Raw genomic sequence first — 27,834 nt, 5'->3', positions numbered from 1 at the left:
GTATTCTTTAGCTCTTAGTTAACAGTGTCATCCTTACGTACAGTGACAGAAAAATATCTCTGAACATCAACCAAATGACACACCCTATTGTCAGCAAACTCTTATTCTCCAAAGTTTTTGTGTGAAGGCTGTCCAGTGTTTCCTTTTATCAAAAAGGCAAATGTGAAGGCATGAGTGCATGCGCACATGTGTGTCTGGGTGTGGTGAGTAAGGCAAGGATTACAATCAGCAGCCATGCATGCAGAGAGAAATTTTCTGTATTAAAAACCATACCTAATTCTAACTAAACAGCAAAGATTGTGTAAAGCTAGAAAGAACAGTTAGAATTGCCTCAAGTCCTAGATTGTCTCTGTACTTCTATTCCAAAGGATTACTGTAGGCTGGCTAAGATCCTGCATTTTAATTACTAGTTTCTGGCTGGCACTATGTCAAGGCACAAGCAGGTGAAACCCCAGCACATCAACTCCGAGAAGGACCAGGGCAAGCAGCCTCCACAGCATCTGACCCCAGAGCTTGCAGATACGGCCCCAGCGGCGCCAGCGACAGGGGAGCCGGGTGTCCCAATGAGCCACGCAGGGAATGGTGATGAAGTGGATGGAGACAGAACTGCAGGAAAGTGGCCTCGACGGGAGGAGACCCACGTCTGTGACAAGTGCTGTGCCGAGTTCTTTATTCTCTCTGAGCTCCTGGGACATAAGAAAAATTGCACTAAAAACCCACCTGTCCTCATCATGAATGACAGCGAGGGGCCAGTGCCTTCTGAGGACTTCTCCCAAGCTGCATGGAGCCACCAGCTGCCCAGCCCAGGCGGGAAGGACGGCCACAGGGAGAGCAGCGGTAGCTCCGGGGACGCGAAGGAGAAGCTGGGCGCAGAGCCTGTCCTGTACTTAAACACACAGACGGCTCTGCCAGCCGCCCCATAGGACATAAGCTTCTTACCCAAAGGCAAAGTGGCCAACACCAACATGACTCTGCAGGCGCTGTGAACCAGCGCAGCACGGACGCGCCCCCCACGCCCGTGCCCGGCCCTAACAGCATCGCATGGGTCCTGGAGCAGATTTTGTGTCTGCAGCAGCAGCAGCTGCAGCAGATCCAGCTCATGGAGCAGATCCGCGTCCAGGTGAACATGTGGGCTGCACATGCCCTCCACTTGCCTGTGGCCGGGCCGACGCCCTGAAGACCTTGGGCAGCCATGTGTCCCAGCGAGTGTCGGCCACCATGGCCTTTCTCAGCCAGAAGGCCGGAAGCCAAGGCCTGTCTCTGGATGCCTTGAAACCAGCCAAGCTACCTCACGCCAACATCCCTCCCGCCCACAGCTCCTTGTCCCCGGGGCTGGCGCCCTCTGCCCTGAAGCCAGATGGGACTCGGGTGCTCCCCAATGTCATGTCTCTACTCCCAGGGGCTTTGCTACCTCAGGCCTCAGGCTCTGTGGTCTTCCAGAGCCCTTTCTCCACTGTGGCGCTAGACCCATCCAAGAAAGGGAAAAGGAAGCCCCCCAACATCTCCGCGGTGGATGTCAAACCCAAAGATGAGGCAGTCCTCTACAGGCACAAGTGTAAGTATTGTAGCAAGGTTTTGGGGACTGATAGCTCCTTGCAGATCCACCTCCGCTCCCATACTGGAGAGAGACCCTTCGTGCACTCGGTCTGTGGTCATCGCTTCACCACCAAGGATAACCTCAAGGTGCACTTTCACAGTCACTCCCAAGTGAAGGCAAATCCCCAGCTGCTTGCCGAATTCCAGGACAAAGTGGTGGCAGGCAATGGCGTTCCCTGTGCACTCTCTGTCACTGTCCCCACAGATGAATCAAGTCTCTCTTTAGACAGCAAACCTGTCCTTGTAACAGGGACCCCTCCCGTAGGGCTACCTCAACATATCCCCTAGGGGACTAACCCCAAGGACCTCATGGGTGGCCTGCTGCCCAGCGACCTGCAGCCCGGGCCTTTGCCAGAAAGTGAGGGTGCACCCACACTGCCTGGGGTGGGGCCCAACCATAATCCCCCAAGGGTTAGTGGCTTCCAAGGGAGTGGGCCCCATGAGCCAGGGTCAGAGATCCTGAAATTGCAGCAGCTTGTAGAGAATATCGACAAGGCCACCACCGACCCCAATAAATGTATCATTTGCCACCGAGTCTTAAGCCGCCAGATCTCCCTCAAGATGCATTACCACACACACACCGGCGAGAGGCCATTCCAGTGTAAGATCTGTGGCCAGGCCTTTTCCACCAAAGGCAACTTGAAGATGCACCTTGGTGTCCACCGCACCAGCATGTCTGTGAAGACGCAGTATTCGTGCCCCATCTGCGAGAAGAAGTTCACCAACGCGGTCATGCTGCAGCAGCACATTTGCATGCACATGGGCAGCCAGATCCCCAACACACCCCTGCCGGGGAATCCCCGTGACCTTGTGGGTCCCGAGCCCACCATGCTCAGGGAGAACAGTGGTGCGGGTGCCACCTGCCATGACGATGTTGTCGAAAGCATAGATGTAGACAAGATCGGCTCCCACGATGCCCCCTGAGGCTCCTCCAAGGTGCCCGCTCCACTTCCCAGCACCCACATGCCATCGCCCACTCTGGGGTTCTCAGTGGTGGCTTCCCAGGATGCCCTAGGGAAGGTGGGCCCTGCCCCTTTGTGCCTGCAGTGCCAGAGCAGCCGAGAGAATGGCTCCATGGAGAGCTACGGGATGACCAACGATGACTCCTTGCTTGGGGGCAACCAGGAGTATCAGAGCCGAAGCTCAGATGCTGTGGAAACCATGTCATTCCAGCCACTGTCCCCAGCCAATAGCCAAGCGGAAAGCATCAAGTCACAGTCCCCTGATACTAGGGTCAAAGCCGAGAGCTCTGAGAACAGCCGCAATGAGATGGAAGGTCATAGCAACCTCCCATTGACGTTTATCCGAGCACAGCCCACCTATGTCAAAGTTGAAGTTCCCGGGGCATTTGTAGGCCCCTCCACCATGTCCCCAGGCATGACGCTGCTGTTGGCCGCCCAGCCCCGCCGGCAAGCCAAACAGCACACCTGCAAGCGGTGCAGGAAGAACTTCTCGGCTAGCACCCTGCAGATCCACGAGTGGACACACACTGGAGAGAAGCCTTTCGTGTGCAACGTGTGCAGGCGAGCGTTTACCACCAAAGGCAATCTGAAGGTCCACTACATGACCCATGGGGCCAACAACAACTCGGCTCACCATGGGCAGAAGCTGGCCATCAAGAACACCATGGCTCTGCAGGGTATGGATGGAAAGCGAGTGCGGGAAATGTTTCCCAAGGAGATCCTGTCACCCTCAGTAAGCGTGGACCAGGTGGTGTGGAGCCATTACACCAGCATCCTCAATGGCGGCCTGGCCATGAAGACCAATGAGATCTCTGTGATCCAGGGCAGCGGGATCCCCACCCTGCCCGTGTCCCTGGGGGCCAGCTCGGTCGTGAGTAACGCCACTGCCTCCAAGATGGACGGCTCCCAGTCTGGGGTCAGCGCATTGGCAGAAAAGCCAGGTGTTACTGACAGTGTTGCCAAACACCAATTCCCTCACTTCCTGAAAGAAAACAAGATCGCAGTCAGCTAAGCTCAAAGAGAAGTCCGGTGGAAAGAAAATGCAGGCAATCTCCTGTTTGCTTTTTTCTTACTGATATGCAAATGATGTTTACAGTTGTGACCCAACCTGGGGTAATCCTACAATCACAATTGTTGCTGTGCTGCTTTGCAAAACAAAAGAAAAAAGAACAAAAAACAAAACAAAAAACCCCAGAAAATTCATACCAAAACAGACTACATTTTTTTTTAATTTTTTTGGAAGAAGCGGGTCTTGCAAAATAGCTTTATTACTTGCAACAAACTATATACGTAAAAGCTTTGTACAACCTAGAGTGACTCTTTCCAAAGATTGTCACCTGTGTCAAAGTGTGCCAGTTGGAACTTACTGCCCCACAGTGGAAAAGAGGATGACTTAGCCTAATTGTGGGGGTGAGGTACGGTACACTTCCATGCTGACTCTATGCGGGTAATGGACAAAGGTCTGCCATCTATTTAGGGGCCAGTTCGATGTGGCTCCCCCCAACCCCTTACCATCTTTTGTTTCATTTTTGTTTGTTGAATACACTTAAAAGAAAAAAAAAAACAAGGTTGCAGAATTAACGAAATTCCTTCAACCTTAGGACCTTAGGTAGATGCCCTCATGTGGACTTACTGTAGTCTGTAGGGAGCCAGTGTACGTGTTGCTGCTTATTTGAATACAGTTCACCTGGAGCCCCCAGAGTGCCCACTTCGCCCCCACTTCACAGATGCCTTCGTCTTCTGGCACCAGGAGAGGTGGGCGCCTGAGCCAGAATTCTCAGGTGACTTGGGATTCGCCAGTGCCGGCTGTTTTGAAGAACTGCGTTTTCATTCTTGAAACTCATGGAAGATTGAAACTTTATATCACAAGTTCACATGTTTGTTTTTGTTTTTAAATGGTGCAACTTAAGCCAAGTAATAAGGAAGATTTTTTTTTCCCCTGCTTGGGTATCACACGAAGGCTATAAAGTTGGAACAGGCAAGTCCTAGGTGTGAAAGCTTTAATTTATCTACCTCATTTATTTTTTATTTTTGTAGCCATAGTCTCTATTTTCCTATTTGATGACAGCTGAAGTATTCCAGGCTCCATATTAAACCTAAGAGTTGATATACCATGGGAACAGCTGGATGTTCAAGATGTCTTTGATTCCTTTTTTTAACCCCCTTTGTACATGTAATAATATTGAGCAGATGGTGAAACGTTGCTCTAGCAGTTTAATGAGGAAGGAGGAAAAAGACCCGGCTGCTGGTAGAGAAGTCTTTCCCACTGCTGAAGCCCCTGGTTGCAATGTGGATCGAGACTGTTACGCCAAGTTCTGTCGCTTAGTTATCGCACCTGACTTTAGGGTCCAAAAAAGTGTTTTTGCCAAGTTGTGCCTTTCCTTTTGGAATTGTAAGAGAATACAATAACAGTACCTGTTTACACTGTGAAGTGCATACTGTTACGAGAACACCCCAGTGGCTTTCTCACTGTTGAGCTCAGAAAGCCTTGTGAATGTATGATCTATGGAGGACCCCTGTAGTTGTACCTGCTGATGCTGTCCGTCTATTGGAAAATAAATTTTGAATGCTCCCCCCCAAAAAAAAAATAATAATAATTACTAGTTTCTCAGAACTAAACATGCATAAAATAAATTTATGGACAAACATAGACTATGTGGACTTAACTGTAAGTAATTCCACCTTTGACAAGGTTGCTGCGTGTCTTGAAACAACCATATGATGGTCCCAACAGTGGAGTGAGATGGGAACTCCAGAGTACGTACTTGATAACTGTTCTCCCCTGTTGCCAGGTGGATTGGGAGAGGTCACCAGAGCCGCCTGGAGGCAGGGAAGGCAAATTTATCTTGGTCTGCTGGGGGATGAACCAAAAGGAGTCACTTCACAGAACTAGGACTCCAGAGTTCGGTCCTCAGAGACTCCAGTGGAAGAAAGAGCATCCAAAATGAACAGAAAAGGGCAGAAAAGGCTGACTCATCCCTATGGCAATGATTTATTGTTAATCAGATGGCAGCAAGCCAGGGAAGTGCATGCTGCCACAATCCCTGCAGAATTTCCTCATGAATTTTTCTGTACGTACAGTGGGCTGACTGCCTCTGGTTCTTCACGTCCAAGGTCTGCAAAAATCCCCAGGCACCCTCCATTCTCCCTAGGACACCAACTCCTACAAGAAGACCGACAGTCTTCCCACCACAGACCAAGCAAGCAGCCAGCTGGCCAGCTCCCTCTGGCCGTCTCAAGCCAGGTTTCCAGGAAGCAGACTCTGAGACGGAGTCTCATGTGCAGGAAGTTCATGAACTCTTAGGATCAGTTTGTAAGAGAATGAATGAAGCAAAATTGGGGCTGGGAGGTGTTGTTAAGCTGCTACATGGTTAAGTTGGCTGCAACAAAGATCTCAGCCAGTCCCATGGAGAGTAGGAGCTTGAGATCTGCCATGGGGAGTGATCATATTCTTATGAAAGGCAGCTTCACTTAGCCAAGGCAATTTCTGAAGAAGCACTCTACTATGAGTAGTGAGGAGCCCACGCACCCAGGAGTTGGGAGAGTGAATGCTGAATTCTCAAAAGGATGAGAACCCACTGCTGTATTCACTTCAGTCCCTTAAGCCTAGGGCCACTGCTAGTGCTGTTTCTCTCTTGGCATCACCCCATGCTGTCCTCTCATCTAACACTTCTGACAGGATTTTGGATGTGGCTCTCCCCCACAAACTTAGTTCTTCCCTGCAGTCCCTTTTCTAATTCCCTGCAAACCTATTTCCCTGCAATCTACTCTCCCTCTCCCTGCGCTAGCTTCTATCTTTGTGACTCCATCTCAGCTATTCTCAACATCTTTATAAGACACTAATTCTGGCCCAATTATGAATGTTGCTGAGATTCTGGATCTTGAGTGGCTCAGGTAATGTTGGAGTCCTTGCCTTGGACATCCAAGAGAAAGAGCAGCAGCTTCATCCAGAACCAAAAAATGGGACCAGGATAGATGGGATTGGGTGCTGGCTGGCTTGCTGGAATCTATCATGGATCCAAGATTCCACTCCCTAGAGGAAGAGGAGCCATCCAACGAACACCAGGACCACTGGCAAGAAGAAAAGCAAGGGCCAGAGATTTAGCTCAGGTAGAGTGCTTGGAGGGCATGCACAAGGCCCTGGGTCCCATCCCCAGCATGAAGGGGAAGAAAGAGAAAGTGGAGGAGGAGAACAAAGGGTTGGGGAGGAGGAGAAGATGGTGGAAGGGAGCAAGACAGAGTGAAAATTGAAAGATTGCGTACAGAGGTCCATCATCAGGCTCCATGAGGGACTTTACCCCAGTCCTACTGACACTCAGATTATGATGCTGATACAAAATCCTCTCCATCCAGGTCACCCTCTCCCTGTGAACTCCTCTTGTCTTTGTCTCTTCAGGGGGATTCAGATCTAATTAGACCATCCAGGTGTGGTCTAAATAATATAATCTGTCCTGGGAGCCTCTGCTGAGTTTGGGAGTGGGAGAAACCATCAGTTACTCTCTTTTTGCTCACAATGCTGATGGGTCTTTTACTTGAGACCTACCTCAGGGCTGATCACACGGAGATAGCCAACAGAATGTGTCATTCTTTCATCCAGTCAAGACAACATAGCATTAGTTGGATATGGTATCACTTTCATGGAGCTATGCATTTAAAAGAGTTTGTTTCTAATATGTTTTAAAACAAATGCCTAGCTTTAATAATCTATGACAAGAACATACAGATTACTAGGAAAAATAAAATGACCACTCAAAGAGACAGTGGACTGAATAAATGAAGGGACGGTTCACCAAAAAGTGAAAACTGAGTAGCTATATGCGTTTGGGTAATGCTCAGTTCCATTAGGAATTAAAGAAATGAAAAATAAAATCAAGAAAACTGTCGAAAAACAGTAAAACTACATGAGACTATGGGGAACCAGGAAGTCTTATGCATTACTTGTAGAAGTATACATCGGTACAATCAATGTCAACTTTCTGGAGAGCAGTTTGACCATAAAAATGGAAATTTTTAAGTGACCCAGCAATTCCACATCCAGAAAACTATCTTCAAGAATAAATAGGACTGGAGTGGTGCCCATTCCTGCCATTTCAGCTACTTTGGAGGCTGAGGCAAAAGTCCTGAAAGTTTAAGCCCAGCCTGGGTTACATGGTCACTTAACAAGCCCCTGTCTCAAAACAGAAAATTGAAAGGGCTGGCAGTGTTGCTCAGTGATAAAGTCCCCCTTGGTTCCGTCATCAGTATTGGGGGAGGGGGGATATACAAGTGTTGAGAAAAGTCATGCTCATTACAGGAATGTTTTTTATAGTGGAAAAAATAGAAATAACATATCCTTCAAAATGTGCTATATTCATATAATGGAATATTATACAGTCATTATAATGATGATCTTGGCCATGGTGACGGGTGACAGGGAGTGTCACCTAGAGGTCAGTGACCCTGGCCAAACTGGGCATGGGGCACAAGTAGGACCGTGGTACGCACAAGTGCAGACTCCATCAAGCTGTGAACTGGCAGAGGCCTGTACCCCGCCGCAAACTGGAAGTTTTCCCCCGACGGTGTCAGAATGGATGCAGCATCGAAAGTGACGGAAGCCCCGGAGGAAGAAAGCTTCACTTTTTTCATCTCTTCAGCGACAGAAACTGAATTTGATACTGTGGTTGGGTCCATAGAGGACATTATCATGGATACCAAGTTTCAGATACTGCAGACAAGTTTCATGAACAAATACTACCAAGAGTTTGAAGACACAGAAGAAAATAAACTCACCTACACACCAATTTTTAATGAATATCTTTCTTTGATAGAAAAATACATCGAAGAACAGCTGCTAGAACAGATTTCCAAATTCAACACGTCAGTTTTCACAACAACGTTAAAACACCGTAAAGATGAAGTGGCTGATGACATATTTGACATGTTGCTCACATTCACGGACTTTCTGGCATTTAAGGAGATGTTTCTGGACTACTGAGTAGAAAAAGAAGGCCGAGGACTAGACTTAAGCAGTGACTTAGTGGTGACTGTGTTGTGCAAGACATCTGCCAAGCCAGCTGCCCAGAACACTCTGCAACACTAGCTCCCACCATTAGACAATGGGAACTTTCCGGACATCAAAGTAGGCTGGCAGAGACTTCTTTTAATGGTAACAAGAGAACACGTCTTGGAGGAACTAACTTTGTTCAGCAGCTCTTCACTAACGTTAGTTACTAATGGATAAAAATATACACCTGACCCTCCAAGGACCTCAGCTTTCCCTTAAACACCTTCTTGTATTCAGTAATCTCCGTGGGCCTGCCAAAGTAGATACACTTCTCAGGTATTTTTGCAAGTCAGACTACTCTGGGACACTTGGAAGACTCCTTTCCTTGGTGTATGAGTCCCTGTGTTGACAACGTGGAAAACATTAGTACCAGCCTTCCCTGTCCCAAATACCACAGGCAGGCTTTGCATCAAACTTCATGTGCTCACAGCAGTCACTTGGGTAAGAGCTCCAGTCCTTCAACCCCAGTGACCCACCTGTTTGAGTATTTTGACTACTTGGGAATGTTTACCTAGGATATTATTCAAGCCAGCTTACCCCTGTTTTGAGATTTCTGAAGCTCTTATTTTCTGCCCAATATTATGGGAGGGGGAGCTAGTCTTGGCTATAAGAATCAACTGAAAAGTATATCCTTAACCAAAAACTACCTATGAAAATCAACTCCTGGTCTCGGGATTACAGTTCCTTTATCCCTGCCTTCTCCTAGTCCTGGTGTAGTCCCACTGTTTCTATAAAAGCCTCTTTTCTTTTAAGCATCATTTTTGTGAAAGTGTTTTTACTGATGAATACTAAAGCTAATACAGTAAACTAATCTCAGAGCTTTGGGAATTATCCACTTAAAAATCTAAGTATTAAATGTGTGTACTTTTTATTTGCTAATGCTATGAAGATAAAAATGGTGGCTTCATTAAAATTACCATTTTTCCAATGAAAGTATGTTGTCTGCTAGAAATTGACCAAAAGGTAGCCTCTTCTTATAGCATGCCAAGTGTATTTGGGTAAGTTTGTTTAAAATCTTTTCTGTACAAATCATTTTGTTAGGTTTTTGGTTGGGTAAGGATTGGTTTGCTAAAATTGTGATTCTTAAAGCTCTGCAGTACCAACTCTATCCCTCTTCCTGTCGAAAACTTTCCTATCAAAAAATGGCATTCCACTGGTCTGACTCAGCTTGAGTATGAGAAGATACCAAAGAGCTCTAATGGTCATCTCTCTGGTTTTGGTTTAATAAAATGTTTGAGGGCCGGGGATTTAGCTCAGTAGTTTCACCGCCTGCATCGCAAGTTCAAGATCCCAAGTTCGATCTCCAGTACCAAAAAAAAAAAAATGTTTGATAGGACATTACTGATCAGAAAAAAATGTATGTTACACCTCTAGAAAGAAGAAAAACACCATAGCTTAATTCCCAATACGCACCTTTAATTTCTTTTTTAAAATAAGAATCTGTACTGAAAAAGAAAATGATAGTCTGCATATACATGTTATCATGGAAATATGTTAATTGGTGAATTTCTTCCAAGCTAAACTGTAAATTCTATGAGAGCATAAACTATATGTGTTCTTCTCTTTATCCTGGGGCTTGGCACAGTGTCAGGAAAATGATAGATAATCTAGTTGCTGAATGAGTAAAACAGTAATGACACAGTAAAGACACAAAAAGTTAGGTTTTTTAAAAGTCCAGTTGGAAAGCAGTATATATTGTAAGACTCTGCTCTGTAAATTATATAAGTACATATCTCTATGTATATGTGCCTGCACATCACATGCATGAATGTAGGAAAATGTCAAAAGGTGGCAGAATATAAGGAAAGAATATTTTCTGTTTTATTTTGCTGAATTTTATACATTTTTGCTATACGTTGCTTTTATAATCTAGGAAAAGAACTTTTAAAGAAGAGGGGGCAGAATGAAGAATAAAAAAGGATAAAGGATGGAAAATAAAGAACCATTTGCCACTATGAGATGAATTTTTTTAATCCTAAAGACATGACCGGTAGGATTTGAAGTGTCAGTTTGATAAGGCTCCTGTCACCTCCCCTGTCCATGCCATTGAGGTAAATATCTACTCTGCCAGTGTTGGCTCCCTTCAAAGATAAAGAACCGCCCCCCTTTTGTCTTCAAATTGGAAATGGATTTGAGGAATTCCACAAAGCTGAGAAAGTCCAGAATTGCCAGTCTTCCATAGGCTTGGAAATATCCCATCCTTTCCAGCCCGTAGCTTGGCCTCAGATACAACGTCCTTCCCCTGAAAGCTTCTGTGGGACTGCTCCACTGGCTTATAGTATGTCTCAGTCTGTGTCAGGAACATGGAACAGGATGCTGGTCAAGGAATTCTCCTGGGATTTGGTCTGACAGCTGAACCCTGTCCCCTTGCCCTTCCTGTACTCTGCCCAGACTCTCCTTCCCAGGCCTGCCCCAGGCTTCCTCTCCAACATGCCATTCTTAATTTACCCCACCCCCAGTTCCAAGCATCCTTCAGTCTTTCACTTCCTCCCTCAGTAGCTCCCTCCTGGCAACGGTTCACAGGAGTCAACTTTCAGCTCTGCCCTGCCCCGCAGTTTGACATATCCCAGCTTCCTTCCAGTTTGAGGGAAAGGGGGATCTCACTCTCCTTATTCATCTCTATTCATTCTAACTTTAACTGAGCTCTACACCCCTGTGAAGGTCCCTGAGATAGCACCCATGACTGAGTTCTTGATACAGATGGATAAAGAGACTGAAGTGCCTGTCCCCTGGCCCAACTCCTCCAGTCTAGGGAGGATTGGGTTGGATCAAGATAGTCTGTTCCTGTTAAGCTGAGCAGCACATGCAGCAGACCTTCCAGAGTGTTTTCCTGGGGGTTGGTGATGATTCTTACAGTGTCCCTATTTACATTTTCAGTTTCTCACACTAGAGAAACTATCCAGATACCTATATTTTTTAATGCCATCCCCTGCTCCCATTCTCTAATATCTGCTTTGTTGGTAATGAAGGCAATATTAACTTTCCTTTTGTTTTGTTTTGTTTTGTTTTGTTTTGAGTTCTGGGAACCAAAGCCAGGACAAGTGCTACCATCTCTAGCACACCATTTGTTCTTTTTGAAAATTGGCTCAGAATCTATGCAGAAGAAAGAGGCTGTTATGTGTTGACCCTTTGAGATCTGAGGAGCTGTGTTTGCAGAATTTCCTGTCTGGCTGGGGCGAGATGGAGCAAAGAGGCTAAGGTCCCAGTGGAATCTGTTTGCTCCACTTCCAAGGCCAGATCCTGGAGGCTTCCTTGTAGGCAAGAGGGTGGGTGAGACGATCTCCTTGGGAGTGGGAAGGTCCCCAATTTAACAACATGAACACTCTACGGCAGACCTGTTATAGAACCCAACTAAGTGGATAAAGGAGAAACCAAGGCTCTTCAGTGTTCCTTATTATCACCACTTCACTTCTAGAACCTGATTTCCCTCTACTCTTGGGCCTTGGTCTGTTCTTTGACTCCTTAAGTGAAAGGCAAACACCAGAATATGACATACCTGCAATTTATTGGGGAAAAAGATACAATGTACTAATCACTAGAGGATCCACAGCTCAAGGCATTAAAAGGACAGAAGTGAGTGGGGATATGATACCTAGATACGGGGAGGGTCCCCTGAGAACCAACAGCTTAGGGATCTTGACCTTCCCCCTCCAGCACTGACCCCACCATACTGCCTCCCCACGCAGTTCCAAGCCATGAGAGGGAGGTGGGCCAGGCCAGATGGCTCAGATGGTCCTTGGGCCCCCAAAGTCAGGGCCCACTGCAGGGGATCTTTCAGGAGCATTATCATCCCAGACTAGTTGCTAGATCTCCTTGGCCTAGGAGAGGACTTATGGATGGAGGAGCCAGGAGTTCAACCCCTTCACCAGGAAACTTGAGGGAAAGCATAGTTGAGCCATGTGCATCCATTGATGCCAAGCAAAGAGTGGAAAGTGCAGTTGGGGACAGATAGAAGCAGGCGGGCATGGAAATTGGGCCTGAAGGGTCACTTGGAGCATTGCTGGCTGGAGCTGGTTGTCTGAGAGAAGTGGACACCAATGTTGCCTCCATTGCCAGGCTTGTAGCCACTGCCTACAGAGTTCTGGGTGCCACCAGAGCTGAAGCCTATTCCACTCTGGCTCACAGAGCTGCTGCCTCCACTGCCAAGTCTGCTCCCACTGCTGGCACTCTGGTAGCCCCTGTTGTTGCCCCTTCCCCCACTGCCACTGCCACTGCTGCCTGCTCTGTAGCTGCTGCCACTGCTGCTGCTGCTGCTGCCTCTGGAGCCACTGCTGCTGCTGCTGCTGCCACTGACCCCTTTGAAGGCTCCACGGCTTCTTCTAGAGCTACTGCTGGTGCAGGTGACATTGTTGACCACAGCTGCAGGAGAATAGACACTGCATTCAAGTAAAGGTTTGGGATCCAGAGGCCCTCCCCTGCTCAGGCTCAGCTGTATAACGTACAGCCTCAGTTTACACATAAAAAGAGTGAACCCAGCTCTTGGGTGCCCTTGTCTAAGAATGGGAACCAGATGCATCCACAGAAATTTCAGGTTCTTCAACCTATGGCACACCCCACAACCACAGGGGCTGGAGCTTTGGCCCTTGAGACTGCCACTTACACAACGGACAGACTGTGTGGCCATGCCAGAGATCTTAGCTGCCTTGCAGTGACCTCTTAGATGAGTCAAGCCCTCTTGCCTGAAGATCAGTTAGTGAGGACATTTTCAATTGCCCATTTTACATCCCAGGGAAAAGATTTTTTAATGCGTTACTTACACATGCTCACAGCATTCTGACACTCTCCAGACATCCTGAAAAAGAAGAGATGGAGATGTGAATTATTTTTGCAGGGAGTCAATAGCCAAACAGCTGAGGATCCTTAACCTACATTTTCCCATGTACCTTACTATGGGTCAGGCTTCTGGGGGAAGAAAGACTACACCAAGAGTTTGTCTCCCTAGAAAAGGAGGCTGACCCACATCTAAAACATCTAATACCTCTGCCAAGGGTACTCCGTCTCCCCATCTTCCCACCCTCTTTCCCTTAGCCCTAATATCTGCTCCAAACTACCCACTCCCTCTTGATTATCCCATCCTCACCTTTCACCCCCACTGAGACAATTTTCCCACCCTAACACACCCTTCCCAGTCTTTCTGAGATTTTTAGTCCAACTTTCCTTTTCAAGAAGCCTTCCCCAGTGAGCTCTGGCAGAGAGATGCAGTGGTGGTGATGGTGGTGGTTGTTCCAAGTGGAGAAAATAAGAGAGAGGCTGACCCTCAACACATGATGAATTTCAAAGTGCCCCTGCTCTGCCCACCATCCTGGGCTTTGGTGTGGCTCATGGAGCAGGCCTGTCAAGTGTCTGAGTAGACATGGCCTGAGTATACATGGCATGGAGCATATGTATGTATCAACCACTTGCCCATATGGACTCGGCTTCTGGGATGAGGGGTTACAGCACTGTCCATGCTGAACTCTCCAGTATGGTAGCCACTAAGCACATGAAGCCACTTAATTTGAATTCAATGTCAATTTTAGTTCCTCCATTACACTGGCCACATTTGAAATGAAGTGGCTAATGGTGACTGTACTGCACAGCACAGGTATAGAACATTTTCATCATCTCAGAAAGTTCCAGTGGACAACTCTGATCTATAACTCTTTTTTTTTGTTTTGTACCGGGGATCCAACTCAGGTCCTTGCGCTTGCTCAGCAGGCAGTGAAACCACTGAGCTAAATCCCTGGCCCCTTAACTCTTATCATAACTCCAAAGCACTTTTTCTAACACATTGTACATAGCAAGCATCAATAGACATATGTAATTCAATATTGATGTCCATGATTAATCAGAGAATTAGATGGTACCAGCTGATGAAAAGTAGTAAGGTTTAAATCCTTAACTTTGTCATTCAGAAGACTCTTTGCCCTTTGTCTCTTCTATCATCTTGGCCCTTTCTTCTTCTCCTTCTCCTTCCCCTTCGCCTTCTCCCCCTTCCCCTTCCTCTTCCCCTTCTTTTTCTTCTTGTTTTTTTTTTTTTTTTTTTTTTTTTTTTTGAGGCAGGATCTCACTCTGTAGTTCAGGCTGGCCTTAAACTCACTATGTAGCCCAGGCTGGCCTCAAACTTGCAGCAATCCTCCTGACTCAGCCTGAGATTACAGGCATGCGCCACTATGCCTGTCCCTCCTCCCTTCATTATTAAAGATCACTCTAAAATCGTATCTGAAGGATGCTGAATCCACAGCCCCTCACCTGCACTCCTCGCCCTCCAGCAGCTTGCGGTAGGTGGCAATTTCCACATCCAGGGCCAGCTTGACATTCATCAGCTCCTGGTAGTCACATAATAACCGGGCCAGGTCATCCTTGGCTTTCTGTAGTGCAGCCTGTAAGTCTTGGAGCTTGGCATTGGCATCCTTGAGGGCCATCTCCCCCCGTTGCTCAGCTTCTGTGATGGCTGCCTGCAGGTTGGCATTCTGGGATGAAGGGTAGGAAGAGTATTAGCATAGCCACTAAGAAATAGGAAACAAATACCTGGTTGTTCCTGTGAGATCTCTTCCCCTCATCTAGCAATCTTCCTTCCCTTTCTTAGACATCCCAATGGAACATGCTCAGAAAAACAATGTTGCCATTGGTTACTTCATCCTTGGTCCACTGAAATCAACTCATGGCTCATCAAGAAAAGGAACACAGATTGGCCTTCCTAGGCTGGCAGAGGTCGTAATGGGTTGTTAGACAGTGATCTTTCTTGCAAGACTGTCAGGCTCCTTTGCCTAATTACTGCATTCCAGTGATAAAAAGAAGCCATCAAGATTATGTGAAGAGTATGATAAGTATCTCTGCTGAGGGAAGATTCTGCACAGAGCTTCCTAGGTAAGACCAATACCACAGTTGCAAAATTTGCTAGGCAAATCAGCATGGGAAACCATCTCTCCTTAGAGAGCACCCCAGGAGGCCTAGTCTCTGAGTGAACATCTGGAAGAACAGAGATTCCCAAAGACTGCTAGTCCACAACACCATGGAAGCATGTGGCACAAGAACCCGGCTGGTACTTCTCTTTCTCCCCAGGCCCAGAAGGCCTCCAGGATTTCCTGATTGAGCCCAGACCCACCTGCTTCTTGACATTCTCAATCTCTGCCCGCAGCCTCTGGATCACCCTGTTGAGCTCCTGGATCTCTCTCTTGGTGCTCCGCAGGTCATCCCCATGCCTGCCAGCCGTAGTCTGCAGCTCTCCGAGCTGACAGAGGACAAAGCAGTGAGCACGCCTTTGCATAGCATTGGCCTATTCTTGATGAAGGTCATCAGGACCTAAAACTAGAGTTTAGGGGACGGGGAAGGTTCCCACCTTGGTCTGGTACAGCATCTCAGCTTCAGCCTTGCTTCTCTGGGCAATCTCCTCATACTGGGTGCGGACCTCAGCAATGATGCTGTCCAGGTCCAGATCACGGTTGTTGTCCATGGACAATACCACAGACATGTCACGGACATGGCTCTGCATCTGGGACAGCTCCTGCCAGGAAAATGGATGGTCACTGGCCCCAGAGGATGCTGGAAATCCGCTACTAGCAGAGATACCCCAAGAATGGAGCCAAGGAGTAGGATAGTTAGAAAAATATGCTTACATTTCAGGCCAGGCTAGAGACTAAAGAATGCAAGACAGCAAGGCTAAAAGAAAAAGGAAATGTGCAAATATGATCAGGTTATTGGCCTGAAAGTATCATCCAGTGAACTCTGCTGTGTAGGTCTCCAAGGAACCACAGTAGGGAGGGGTATTATGAAGAAGCTAACCTAGGAGCCAGAGGGGAAGATATAGAGCAAAATGGACTGAGACAGAGAGGGGAACTGGCCCCAGAGACCCAGAATACACAGGCTGGGGGAGCTAAGTTAACATATCCTGGGTGGAGCAGAGCTGAGTACTGAGCCGTGTTCTAGTGTCCTATTACTCAACCATCCTCTAAAGTTACACTTGGGAGGCAGGTTTGGGAAGATGCCAATGGGCAGTCTCTGGAGCTTAGCAAACCAAAGAATCACCATGTCATAGAGGGTCCTCGGGAAGTTGACTTCATCTGTCAGGCTCTCCACCTTAGCCTGCAGCTCCACTTTACTCATGTAAGTGGCATCCATATCCTGAAAAAGATGGCAGAAACCCAAAGAATGAGCCTCTCCCACCCACAGACCTCAACTCCTGTGTGTCCCTCCCCCAGCCCCTCTAAGTATGACTTCTCACTTCCCCTTTTAAAAGAAAGAAAATTCAAAGTGGTTTTCTTCCTTTCAATAACTTTGACAGATCAAATCAGTTCTGTAACAAAATACAAACCTTATCAGCCAGGCACAGAGCACCCATGTAGTTTGAGGGTAAAAAACATTTACCCATATATATGTGATTTGGTTATATAGTACCAAAAGCCCAACCTCCTGAATATAAATGAGGGTGTTTTTACTACTTCATCTTTATGATGATATTGGTTTAAATAAGCAACAGTTGAATATAGTTATTAATAATATCTTGGATACATGTGAAGGCTGAAGATCCTGATTAATGCTACACATAAAACATCCATTATTCGTTCATATTACTAATTAGTTCATTAGTCACAGTAGAGTTCAAAGATGTCTTCCCCACCAGCAATGTACTCAGAGCAGTTTCCTTCTTCAAACATTTCCAAAATTGTAAGGAAAATATCAGCCGCATCCACAGCAGCTCTGTGGATCGGTGGCTCTGCTCCCTCCATGCGGAGGAAAGGAAGCTTGGTCTGCTCATTCTGCTCACCCACCTTCTTGAGCCCCACAAACTCATTCTCTGCCACAGTGCATTTGTTGACCTCATCTTCATACCTGCAACAGAGAGAGACACATATCTGGACAGTGACATTTCAGAATCTCCTCATCCAGAGACAAGATCTGCTTTGTGGGTGTGCGACCTGTGCACGTACACAGACCCCAGGGCTCACAGGTCCTCACACTTGGTTTAATGCTCTGTTTAAACTTGAACTTCTTCATAATTTCTTAACAAGGGTCCTGAGTTACCATTTTGCATTGAGACCTGAAAATCATGCAGCTGATGCTTTCCAGAGTTCTCTCAGTGCTCAGGCTGCTGCCTCACCTTTTTCCCTCTAAATTCAGTAGACAAGCTGAGACATGGGCAGTCAGGATGGGGGAAGATGTCAAGGAGCGAACTGCCTTCCTGGGCTCTTAGGTGGACTTCACAAAACACAACGTGCACATAGAGGACCCAAAGGGATGTTTCCTCCCACTGGGTATTTCTGTCTGTTTGCTCTGCTTTCCTTAATTACAAAAGTTTCTTATAGGAACTTGGGGTAAGAATGAATGCATCGAAGTTGTAGGATCTCTGCCTGTTAAGGACTCTCCTGCCATGAGTTTGGGTTTCATGAAGACTGGAGAATAGGAACCATTCCAGGAACAAAGCTGTTTCTGTGATTTATGAATGGGAGTTGCCACTGGATCCTCAGAACCCAGAATGAAGCCTGCCAGAGAGCCAGTGGCCACCAGCTTGAATAGTGGAGTTGGAAGGTGACCTCGCCAGAGCAGCTGTGCCTGTCCCTATGGGTCCTGACCCTGCGGATGTCAGGAGTCCCCTCTCACCTTGAGAGGCCCAGTTCACCCTTCATGGACCAGAAAGAGTGTGAATTGTAACTTGGAACCTGCAGGAGGAAGCTGACTGAAGCTTCAGATACAGGGGATTGGATGTGACACATTGCAAGAGCACTTTACAGTGTACAGCCCTAGACTCTCTGCCTAGAATCCCAGGAGATGGGAGCAACAGACTCCTGGGGCCTGTCCACACCTACTGATTCAGAGTATGAGGACTGGAACAGCGGAATATGCACTTTTGACAGCTTTCAAGGAGACTCCCATGTAACATAAAGTGTGAAGGCTCCCCATCCTACAGGGTTTAACTTTTGGGAAGACTCCCATCCAGTTGGGCTGGTAAAGGAGAGGGCCTGCTGGAGATTGAAAAATATATAATAATCAGCCCCACCCTGTCAACTCCTTCTGCTAGGTCATGCCTGCTCGATAAAGCCATCTAAGAGTTGACTGAAGGCACAGTCAGGAATCATTGAAATCCCAAATTAGCACCACACCTTCCTGTTAATCCCCCAGAAAGGGAAGGAAGAGAAACTCCCCCGTTGGAGCCCTTACTTCTTTTTGAAGTCTTCCACCAGGTCCTGCATGTTCTTCAACTCTCCCTCCAGACTCCCTCTCTCCCCCAGAAGTGAGTCCAGGCGCTTGCACAGGGAGCTGATGTGAGATTCAAAGAGAGGCTCCAAGCTGTAGGGGATGGAACCAGAGCCCACGGTCTGCTGCTGGAGCAGCTCCCACTTGGTCTCCAGGACTTTGTTCTGCTGCTCCAAGAAGCGCACCTGTGTCGGGGGAGAAGGGAAAAGAGCCCCCTCGGTTGGGCAGGTAGAGCCCCTATCCCAGAGAAAATGTGGAGAATGAACCCAGTTCTTCAATCCACAAGTGCCTCTATGGATGAGAATGAGAAAAGACAAAACTGTGCTTTGTTGAGTATTTATGCTATTACTTGCTATTCTCACATATTCTGTCTCATTTACTCCTACGCCTACAATCACTTGTACAAGAGGTGGTATAATCCCCATTTTACAGACTAGGAAACTGAGGTGCAAAAGCTTAAATTGCCAAAGTGGCATAGACACTGAGTGACAAAGCTAAGAGCTAACCTAGGCCTATCTTAAGTCTTTTGGGACCTTTCAGAACACAGCTAAAGGAAGTTAGCATGAAGTTATTTTAAATTGTTTTTTTAGATGTCAGCTTCTTTCACCTTCATAAAAGTGATGAAAATAGTTCACAAGGTCTAACTTTTCCCTAGATGTTTCACATAATAAGACCTCTTTTCAGGTACTCAGATTCCAGCTGACCTAGGTCCACTTCACATCCTGGTTTGTTCCCCCACAAACTACACACAACTTTCTCTGCTCCAGCATGGGCAGCTCAATTTAACAAGGGCTGAAGCACAGTGTCATTCAGGAGGTAAGCCATCTGCCAGGTTGCATCATGGAGGAGAAGTCCTGGGATACAAGATTTGCACTGATGCAAGATTGATTCCCAGCTATTTTGGGTTAGCAAGAAATTGCATCTCAAGAAGAAATGAAAGTGAACTCTACAGATTTTGTGGCTATGACCTCATTCTTCAGAGTGCTAAGAGCATGCCTGGACCCTCACCTCATTTTCCCCCATCTCATCTCTAGGGGGAAGTTAGGACCAGGAATCCTTTCCACACTTCACAGATAGAAAAATGGCCCAAAAGGCAAGTGCAACATGCTCATTGTTCTGGGAGGAGCGAGGCCCAACTCTCACTGTCTAGCCTGGTCTATGCAGGACACATTTGAACACTGTCTAAAAGTTAAGTTCAAAGTCCTAGCCTAGAAATGGGTGCCCAATCAGTCCCATTACCTTATCAATGAAGGAGGCAAACTTATTGTTGAGACTCTTGATCTGCTCACGCTCCTGGGCCTTTACTTGCCCAATTTGGGGGTCAATCTCCATATGGAGGGGATGTAGGAGGCTCTGATTGACAGTCACTTCCTGGATTCCCCCAAGAAAGCAGCCGGGGCCAAAGCCCCCAGGCCCACCAAAGCCAACAAGACCACCCAAGCCACCAGCCACTCCAAAGCCACCAGCTCCACCAAACCCACTTCCCATTCCTCTGCTACCACCAAAGCTACTGCCAAAGCTGCCTCTGTAGCCACCCGCAAAGCCACCTCCATAGCCACCCCTGAAGCCACTGCCACAGCTGCTGTGCCCTCCACCAAAGCCACCAGCCTGGGAGCCACCGGCTGCCACACTGATAGAGATGCTCTTCCTGCCACCCAGGTTATAGAGGCTGCAACTGCCAAAGCTGCCTGCTCCACTCTGGAACCCACAAGCCCCTCCACCAGAGCCCCCAGTGCGGGCCACACAGCTCATCCTACTGCCACCAGAGACCGCAGCCGAGTGGCCAGAGAAGCCCTGGCTCCTGCCTCCAGGTGCCTTGCAGGCTTGTCTGTTCATGGCGAGGAGCTTGGAGATGAGCTAGTGACCCTTTAGCAAGAGCTGAAGATGAAAGTTCAGAGACAATAGAGTAGAGTGGCCTTTATATCCCAGGCCATTTGGCTTGGCAGAAGGAAAAGCAAGCAATTACCTGAGAGTCATCTTGGGTTTGGTTTGCCTTGTAGGCAATAAGTTACTTCTTGGTTCCCAGCACACCTCAAACATAATCCTCTGGACCAAAATGGCTTTGCTTTCTTAGGTTAATCACCCAAACATGCCTCAGTTAACAAAAGATGGAGCTCTCCTCCCTTCATGTGATTTCCTCCAGGGTCTTTAGGAACCCAAGGAGCATCTGATCCAGCAGGATGAACTGACTTTAGACCCCAGAGATTAGCAGCCACTGAGCTCCATGACACAAGCTAAAGGCCAGGCAGCCACTTCCAGGTGGGCTGAGTCCTTCCCTGTGGTGCCACCATGCCCAAGGGCTCCAGCAATGGCTGAGCAATTTCTCTCATTGTTAGGCATTATTCCTAGTGGCATGGCACCTGTGCCCAACTCTTCAGAGAGGGCCTGGGGTAGAGCAGGAGATAAGGGGTGTACTGATCCCATAGGATCCAATCTGCTACTACTTCAGCCAAAAGGATCCATCTAAGCAGGCCTGAGAAGTGCTGCTTATGAGAAAGAAACTAAAGTAGAACCAATATGTCTGGACCCTGGGGAAAGCGAGGCTCATGATATGAAGCAAACAAGTGTGATGCTTAGAAAGAACAAAGGGACATGTACAGAAGAGAGGTCTCAAGCCAACTCCTATACTCACCATCCTAGACAGACAGAAGTGATTTCTACATTCAGAAGCAAGGGGAGACAGAATAGAGGGACCCTTAAGATGGCTAACAGAGTCAGCTCATCTTAAGATGAGATCTGGAGGTAAGGGTCTCCTTCCTGCTCTACTGCCTGCTCTATCTCCATGTCCCTATTTTCCCACCATGCTGGATTTTTCCCATCATGGCCCTGATCACTTGTCAGTGCCCCTCTAGGCCTTGAGCTCCTCAAGGGAAGGGCTTGAGTCCTCCCCATTCTTCTGTCCAGCTCCTAGCTTAGGGCAAGTATCCCACAGATATGTGTTGACTGAACATAAATATCTACACACAGTTCCCACCCTAGTCCTGTGAATGAAGATTTCCAAAGAACTTGGGACCTTGATGGCAGAATGGGGACACAGATGAGCTATTGCTCTAACTTCCAGGAACTCAGCTGTCTCCCAACCCCACAACAACCCACCTCCACACCCAGCCACACTACACATAGCAAGAGCAAACTCCCTGGTTGTCATCCATATAGAAGCCTTCACGTGGCACAACCAGAGCAGGAGGGAGTGACTTTAGACTCCCCACGAAAGAGGTGGCTGCTGTGTCTTCAGAATCCCTGTCAAACTGGCAGCTGGCACTCTGTGTTTCTGGGATAGTTTTTGGACAAGCCAATCTAGGACAGATGATTGGTCTGAAAATTGTGCAGGACCTCAAGCTGAGTGATTTCAAAGGCTCTGCTGTTAATTCTCACTTCTCTGCTCCGTGGCTTGTTTGCAGCCCAGCTTTACTACACACTAGTTCTTTGACCTTGGACGAGCTACTTATCTTTAATGTGTCCAGTTCATCAACTGTAAAATGGGACCGATAATAGCAGGTACTTCATGGGGTTTTGTGAGCATTAAACAATAAATATAAAATGCTTAGTGTAAAGCTGGACACATAATAAATGCTGTACAACTAGCTACTGTTAGTTGTACTAACATCTAGGGCATCTAGTTGTACTGTTAGTTGTACTCCATCTAGGGCAGAGAAGGAATGGTTATGTTTGACCCTGGCTGTTCAAAGGGGGACTTCGCACCCCCAGGAAACTCACCGCAGAATAGTAAGGAAAGGAAGCCAAATATGAATGGAGAGTAAGAAAGCACCTGGAATAAGAGAAAGTGAGACTATCAGTGGAATGGTATAGAGTTGGGGAAACTTAGACCATGGTATAACAGATTTAGCCTGTGTTCTAAGCTGTCAAATTATTTCCTACCTCACCGGTTTGTGATGAGACTCGTGGAACCTACTATAAGTAACAGTCTTTTGAAAATTACAAAATGCCACACAAAAATAAACATGGGGCTTTGTCCATGCTAGGCCAGTCCCTCCTGGTGAAATCTTTATGTATATTTTTGGGAATTCCTTTAAAAGCAGCTGTGGTCTAAAAGAAAGCTGTCATTAGGGCCAGGGATTTAGCTCAGTGGTTCCACCACCTGCCTAGCAAGCAGAAGGACCTGAGTTCGATCCCCAGTACCAAAAAAAAAAAGAAAGCTGTCATCATGGAATTCAGAAGACCTGGGCTCAAGTGCCATACCTACCTCTTACCACATGATGACCTTGGGCAAGGTACTTGACTTTTTATCTTTCCTTATTTGCAAAAGGAGACATTTACCCTATGTACAGGATTTTTTTTAATTTAAATGCATAGTGTCCACCAATAAATGTGTGATGTTTTGGTTTTTGTTTGTTTGTTTTTCAGTCCTGGGTGTCAAACCCAGGGCCTTTCCCATGCAAAGCAAGCACTCTACCACTGAGCTACATCTTTGGCTCTAAATGTTTGGATTTTAAAATCAAATTATCCATCTGTAGACAATATACAAAGGGGAATCTGTGTCAGGTCCTTTGCGACATTAACTTCCACCCAACCATTAGGTGCCAGTCCCTCCTGGTGAGGTTTTACTTATATTCTTCAGAATTCTTTAAAAGGAGGTCAAGTCCCCTCTCTGGGGGGGTGGGGGGGGAAGCTCAGCGCCAAGGCTGTAGCTCAGTGGTTCCGCTACCTGCCCTGCAAGCACAAGGACCCGAGTTCGATACCCAGTACCAAAAACAAAAAAGCTGAGCCAGCTTCACCTGAAGCCCCAGGTGAGAGACCAAAGCAAACAAGGATAGACATCAGCATCTCCCATTCCCTTCCCCTCCCCCAGGTTCTAGTGCTAAGGCAGTGGGTGGCAGCCCCCTGAGTGTGTGTGGCTCATTGGTGTCACCCTGGCATGTGCTGGAGGAGCAGGATGGAGCGAGGTGATGGGCAGATCAAAAGAGCACATGTTTGGGTTGGGTTCCCCTTATTTGTGTCACTTGAGCTTGTCAAAGCATTACCTCCTGACTTGGCAAGTCAGAGTGGTGTTCTCAGCAGTTAATGAAGCTTCAGAAAATACCCAGAGTTGCTGTCAATGGCAATAGTTCCTATTCTATGTAGGATCTTATAGAGAAGTAGTGTCTAAGTGCGTTGCCTGCTGCCAGCAGTCTGAGTGCTAATCCTCACCTACCAGAGCCTTCTGTGTGAAGATTTCCAGGTAGCTGAACACTCTGGGCTCTTACTTCTTCACACATAAAAAAAGGGAAAGTGTCACCAAATAGTTATTTCCTCTAACAAAACTGCTCTCTGGTATTCAACTCCAGTAATAAGGCTTAAGAGTTGCCTATAGTATAATTGTGAGTGGAAAAACGAATCATGAAACAGTAGCCATTTCCCCTAGGTCAAAGTGGGCAGGCAACCTTCCCCACCCAGACTTGCTGAGGATAAGGGGGCGATGGTCACTGCCCCTTCATACGCGTAGATTCACATATCCCACGTCAAGATAACCACCGATTTGCTAAGAGAAAGGAAAAATATGAAATAAAATAAATCTGGGTGTACAACACCTAGGCTAAAAATTAATATTCTTTCTTCTTTTTACCATGTTGAAATAAAACCTACAAACTACTAGAATAACTACTTAGCCACCACATAACAAAAATGTCACCATACCAAGCTTTGTTTATAACTAAAGCTTTTTAATGAAGTAAACATCTAAGTACAATTAAATCCTCTTGTTTCTAAGTCTTACCTGTTAACAATCACAATTTATTCTAATTATGTCCTAAAGTACACTTCAACTCACCCCTAAATCTTTGCCTGGTTCTTAGGTCCCTCCTAAGGCTTGTCTAGGGCAGAATTCTATCCCCAGGACTACCTGATTAAACAGTTCCATGTGAAATAAATTCGGAGAATGAAAATTCTATACCCTGTCTTGGGTGTTTGTTTGTTTGTTTGTTTGTTTTTACTATGAGGGCTGAACCCAGAACCTTCACCTTCACATTGAGTTTGTTTGTTTTTGTTTTGAAACAGGGTCTCACTAAATTGCCCAGAGAAGCTCAAACTTGTGATCCTCCTGCCTCAGTCTCCTGAGGAGCTGGGATTAAAGGCCTGCTGACTCTTGAGATTTTAATAAATCTCAATAGAATATGAAAAGCCCTTAGAAGTCCTATAGGAAATAATCCTCTTACCTTTATTTAATCCAAGCTTCTCAAACAAATTTAACAACAAATCTTTCTGTCTTAACCCCTACTAGCATGCTGTTGAATATACTTAGGGAGGCACTAGTCCAACTACCCACCCAGAGCAGATGAGAATGACAGACCAGCTGGGGAATATAAGCATAAGGTCGAGGAGATTTGCCTCATCCCTGTAGAGAAGGATTTGCTGCAAGTGAAGCAGCAGGAAGCTGAGAGCAAACTGGGGCCTGGGCTTGAAGAAGCAGAGAGAAGGGCACTGGGACACTAGAAAGTGTGCAGGTTCTCTAAAGACCGACTGTCAGGTCCATGCACATTTCTCACCAGCCATGGACATTTCCAGGTCTTTCAGAAAGCCATCAGCATGCTGGGTTTTCTGGAACTCTAATGGCTGGCTGCCTCTCCTCCATCTCTTCCTGTGCAGCCTGGAAGAGGGGGAAATATGGAGATCTTGGAGGTAGACAGGCCTGTGAATAAGTCTCAACCTTGCTACTCTCCGAGTGCGTGGACTCAAGAAAGTTGTTTTACCCTCTGGCTCTAAATTTTCCATTCAGAAAATTGGAGTTAGCATAGCCTCCTCACAGGGAGACAGTGGGGACTGTTGGAGGTGAAGTTGGAAAGCCTTCACGAAGCACAGATGCTTGGCATGTGGAGCCCTTGTGATGATGATGTTGAGTTCTGTAGCCAAAGAGTGGGGAGGAGTTCTGAGAGGCAGCCCAGTTAAGGGTCAATGCAACACTGAAGTCTGATTTTTGCAATACGTTGCAAGAAATCATAATGTCTGTAGTAGACATTATCCTCTTCCACGCCTAGCCAAGCCACTTCTCACTACATGGGCTCATCAGGAATGCAATCCATCAATCGACAAATAGTTAAACTGGGTGCGTGCCTGTAATCCAGCTACTCAGAGGCTGAGTCAGGTGGATTGTAAGTTCCTTATGAGCCTAAGCAATTTAGCAAGAACTTGTCTCAAAATAAAATTTTAAACAAGCCAAGAATGTAGCACCTAGGTTCAATCCTCAGTACCACAAGAAAGAAAGAAAGAAAGAAAGAAAGAAAGAAAGAAAGAAAGAAAGAAAGAAAGAAAGAAAGAGAGAAAGAAAGAAAGAAAGAGAAAGAGAGAAAAAGAAATAAAGAACTGCAAACTTCCCAGAAGTATGAGGATAATATTCTAGTGAAAAGAAATTTCCCTTTTCAAATACTTACTTCTATCATGTATCTGTGAAAAGAATATAAAAAACATTTAACATTGATGGAGCACCTACCATATATAAGGCACTGGCCTAAGCTGTTTACAGCTATCATTTCTGTCATAAAACTTCACAAGGTTGAGCTGGGCATTTAGCACATTGGTTCCACCACCTGCCTCACAAGCGCAAGGACCTGAGTTTGATCCCTGGTAACAAAAAAAAAAAACCCACAAGGTCAAATCTTTCATTCACATTTTACAGCTAATTAGCTTTTCCAAGTGAATTAGCTTAATAAGTTGAGATTTTAATTAGACTCCAACTCCAAAGCCTGACATAAATCTATGGAAACTCTATTTCTGTGTGGATTTCAGCAAGTCAAAACACATCATCTCAGAGTGAAAAATTCACTTTGACATTTAAAGAACTCACCCCCAGTATAGAATGGTTAGATCTGCCTTGAAGTATCAGCTTGTGTTCATGAAAATAGATTTAAACCTTATGAATGCTTCTCTGGCATCAAAGAGAAATACCCATCATTCTCAAGGTACTTCCTTCCTCCTTCGGTGTCTCCTGCTCCTGCAGCTGGAGAGCAGAGCTTCGGGGAGTTGAAGGCATTGCACCCACCCTCACTGGCCTCTGCTGAGGAAACCTCTCTTGCTCACATATGAACATCAGGTTTGGTTTGCAGCTCCCTGTACTCCAGAGAGCTGTTAACACCACATGCCAGGGATACAGAACATACCAGAGAGGTATGGCCAAGAAGAAGCTGGCCAACCCCTAGTTGTCAGGCTAGCACAGTGGTTACAAGTGTAGGCTTTGGACTTGAGGCCTAGATTTGCCTCTTCCATTGGGCATGTCACTCTTCCTCTAGCCCCAGTATCCTCAACTAGAAAATGAGGATAATTACTACCTACCTCCTATGGCAATTGTAAGGATTAAATGAGATGACATGCAAAACACCAGTGTATGACTTACACCAGTAACAAAACTTAGTTGTTAATTGTGTTGTTTTTGTTAAGTATGTCAGGGCAGCAATTCACCCTACCCTTTTGCAAACCTCATTAGCCCAGGGAAATCCACAGTCTCTGCAATGTGCCAGGCCCCATCTGGTCACAGGGGGCACAAGGATGAGTGAGGTGCATCCATGTCCCTTCAGGAAACTTCCATCCTGGTGTCAAGAGCAGACACTGAAGCTTGTCATTTTGAGAGAGCATGACACACGATAAAAGGGAGTAAATAAGTCCTGGGAACCCAGGAAGCAGGCATTCAGCACCATGGAGATGAAGACAGGGCTAGGGAGGCCATGCCGAGCAATCTCCAAGGAGTAAGTGATGGAAGGTGGAGTGAGCATTTCTGGCAAAGGGAACAGAGTATCAAATTCACAGCTGCATAAACCCACAGGATGATACCAGAACCACACACCCATCAAGGGCCATTTGCTCAGGTCTTAAAAGTCCCCACCTAAAGCCACACCAATTTCCTGGCTTGTTTCTTATGGCTTTGTCCAGAATAAAAGGACATGTCCATTTTAGAACAATCTTCTCTCAAATCCAGGATTTCTCTTGCTAAAGATTGGCTCCCAGGGAGCGGGTTGTGGGATGGCCCCTTGCCTTGGTGGAAGGTTCTCAGCAGCAGCACTGTTGACACCTTAGGCTGGCTATTTCTTTGCTGAAGGGGATTACCTGTGCATTGTACGATGTTTAGTAGCATTC

At 46.6% G+C, this 27,834-nt stretch overlaps 1 protein-coding gene and 2 pseudogenes across 2 annotated transcripts; 2 read left to right on the top strand and 1 right to left on the bottom strand.

Annotated features, from left to right (window-relative positions):
- Window positions 1-425: 425 nt before the first annotated feature.
- Window positions 426-3,570, top strand: LOC101713247 (sal-like protein 4 pseudogene; annotated as a pseudogene).
- Window positions 3,571-8,154: 4,584 nt separating this feature from the next.
- LOC101696641 (ADP-ribosylation factor-like protein 2-binding protein pseudogene) lies at window positions 8,155-8,637 on the top strand (annotated as a pseudogene).
- Window positions 8,638-12,103: 3,466 nt separating this feature from the next.
- Window positions 12,104-20,610, bottom strand: LOC101713604 (keratin, type II cytoskeletal 2 oral). Of its 2 annotated transcripts, XM_087209680.1 has the most exons (10): window positions 20,014-20,610; window positions 18,739-18,959; window positions 17,352-17,412; window positions 16,609-16,704; window positions 15,923-16,087; window positions 15,689-15,814; window positions 14,833-15,053; window positions 13,359-13,393; window positions 12,886-12,960; window positions 12,104-12,819 (listed from the first exon to the last, which is right to left on the bottom strand). In XM_087209680.1, exons 1-10 carry the CDS (start codon window positions 20,608-20,610, stop codon window positions 12,587-12,589), a joined length of 1,830 nt encoding a protein of 609 aa, XP_087065806.1. In that variant the 3' UTR covers window positions 12,104-12,586. The 2 variants fall into 2 exon arrangements, with proteins under 2 accessions (XP_087065806.1, XP_004872755.1); XM_004872698.3 differs by having other exon boundaries at window positions 12,104-12,960.
- Window positions 20,611-27,834: the final 7,224 nt, after the last annotated feature.

The sequence above is a fragment of the Heterocephalus glaber genome, unplaced genomic scaffold (assembly GCF_053883595.1).
Source record: "Heterocephalus glaber isolate CG9 unplaced genomic scaffold, H.glaber_assembly_v1.0 deba00001060, whole genome shotgun sequence".
NCBI lineage: Eukaryota > Metazoa > Chordata > Mammalia > Rodentia > Bathyergidae > Heterocephalus > Heterocephalus glaber.
Note: the sequence above shows the minus strand (reverse complement) of the source record. Positions and strands in the feature narration are given on the sequence as shown.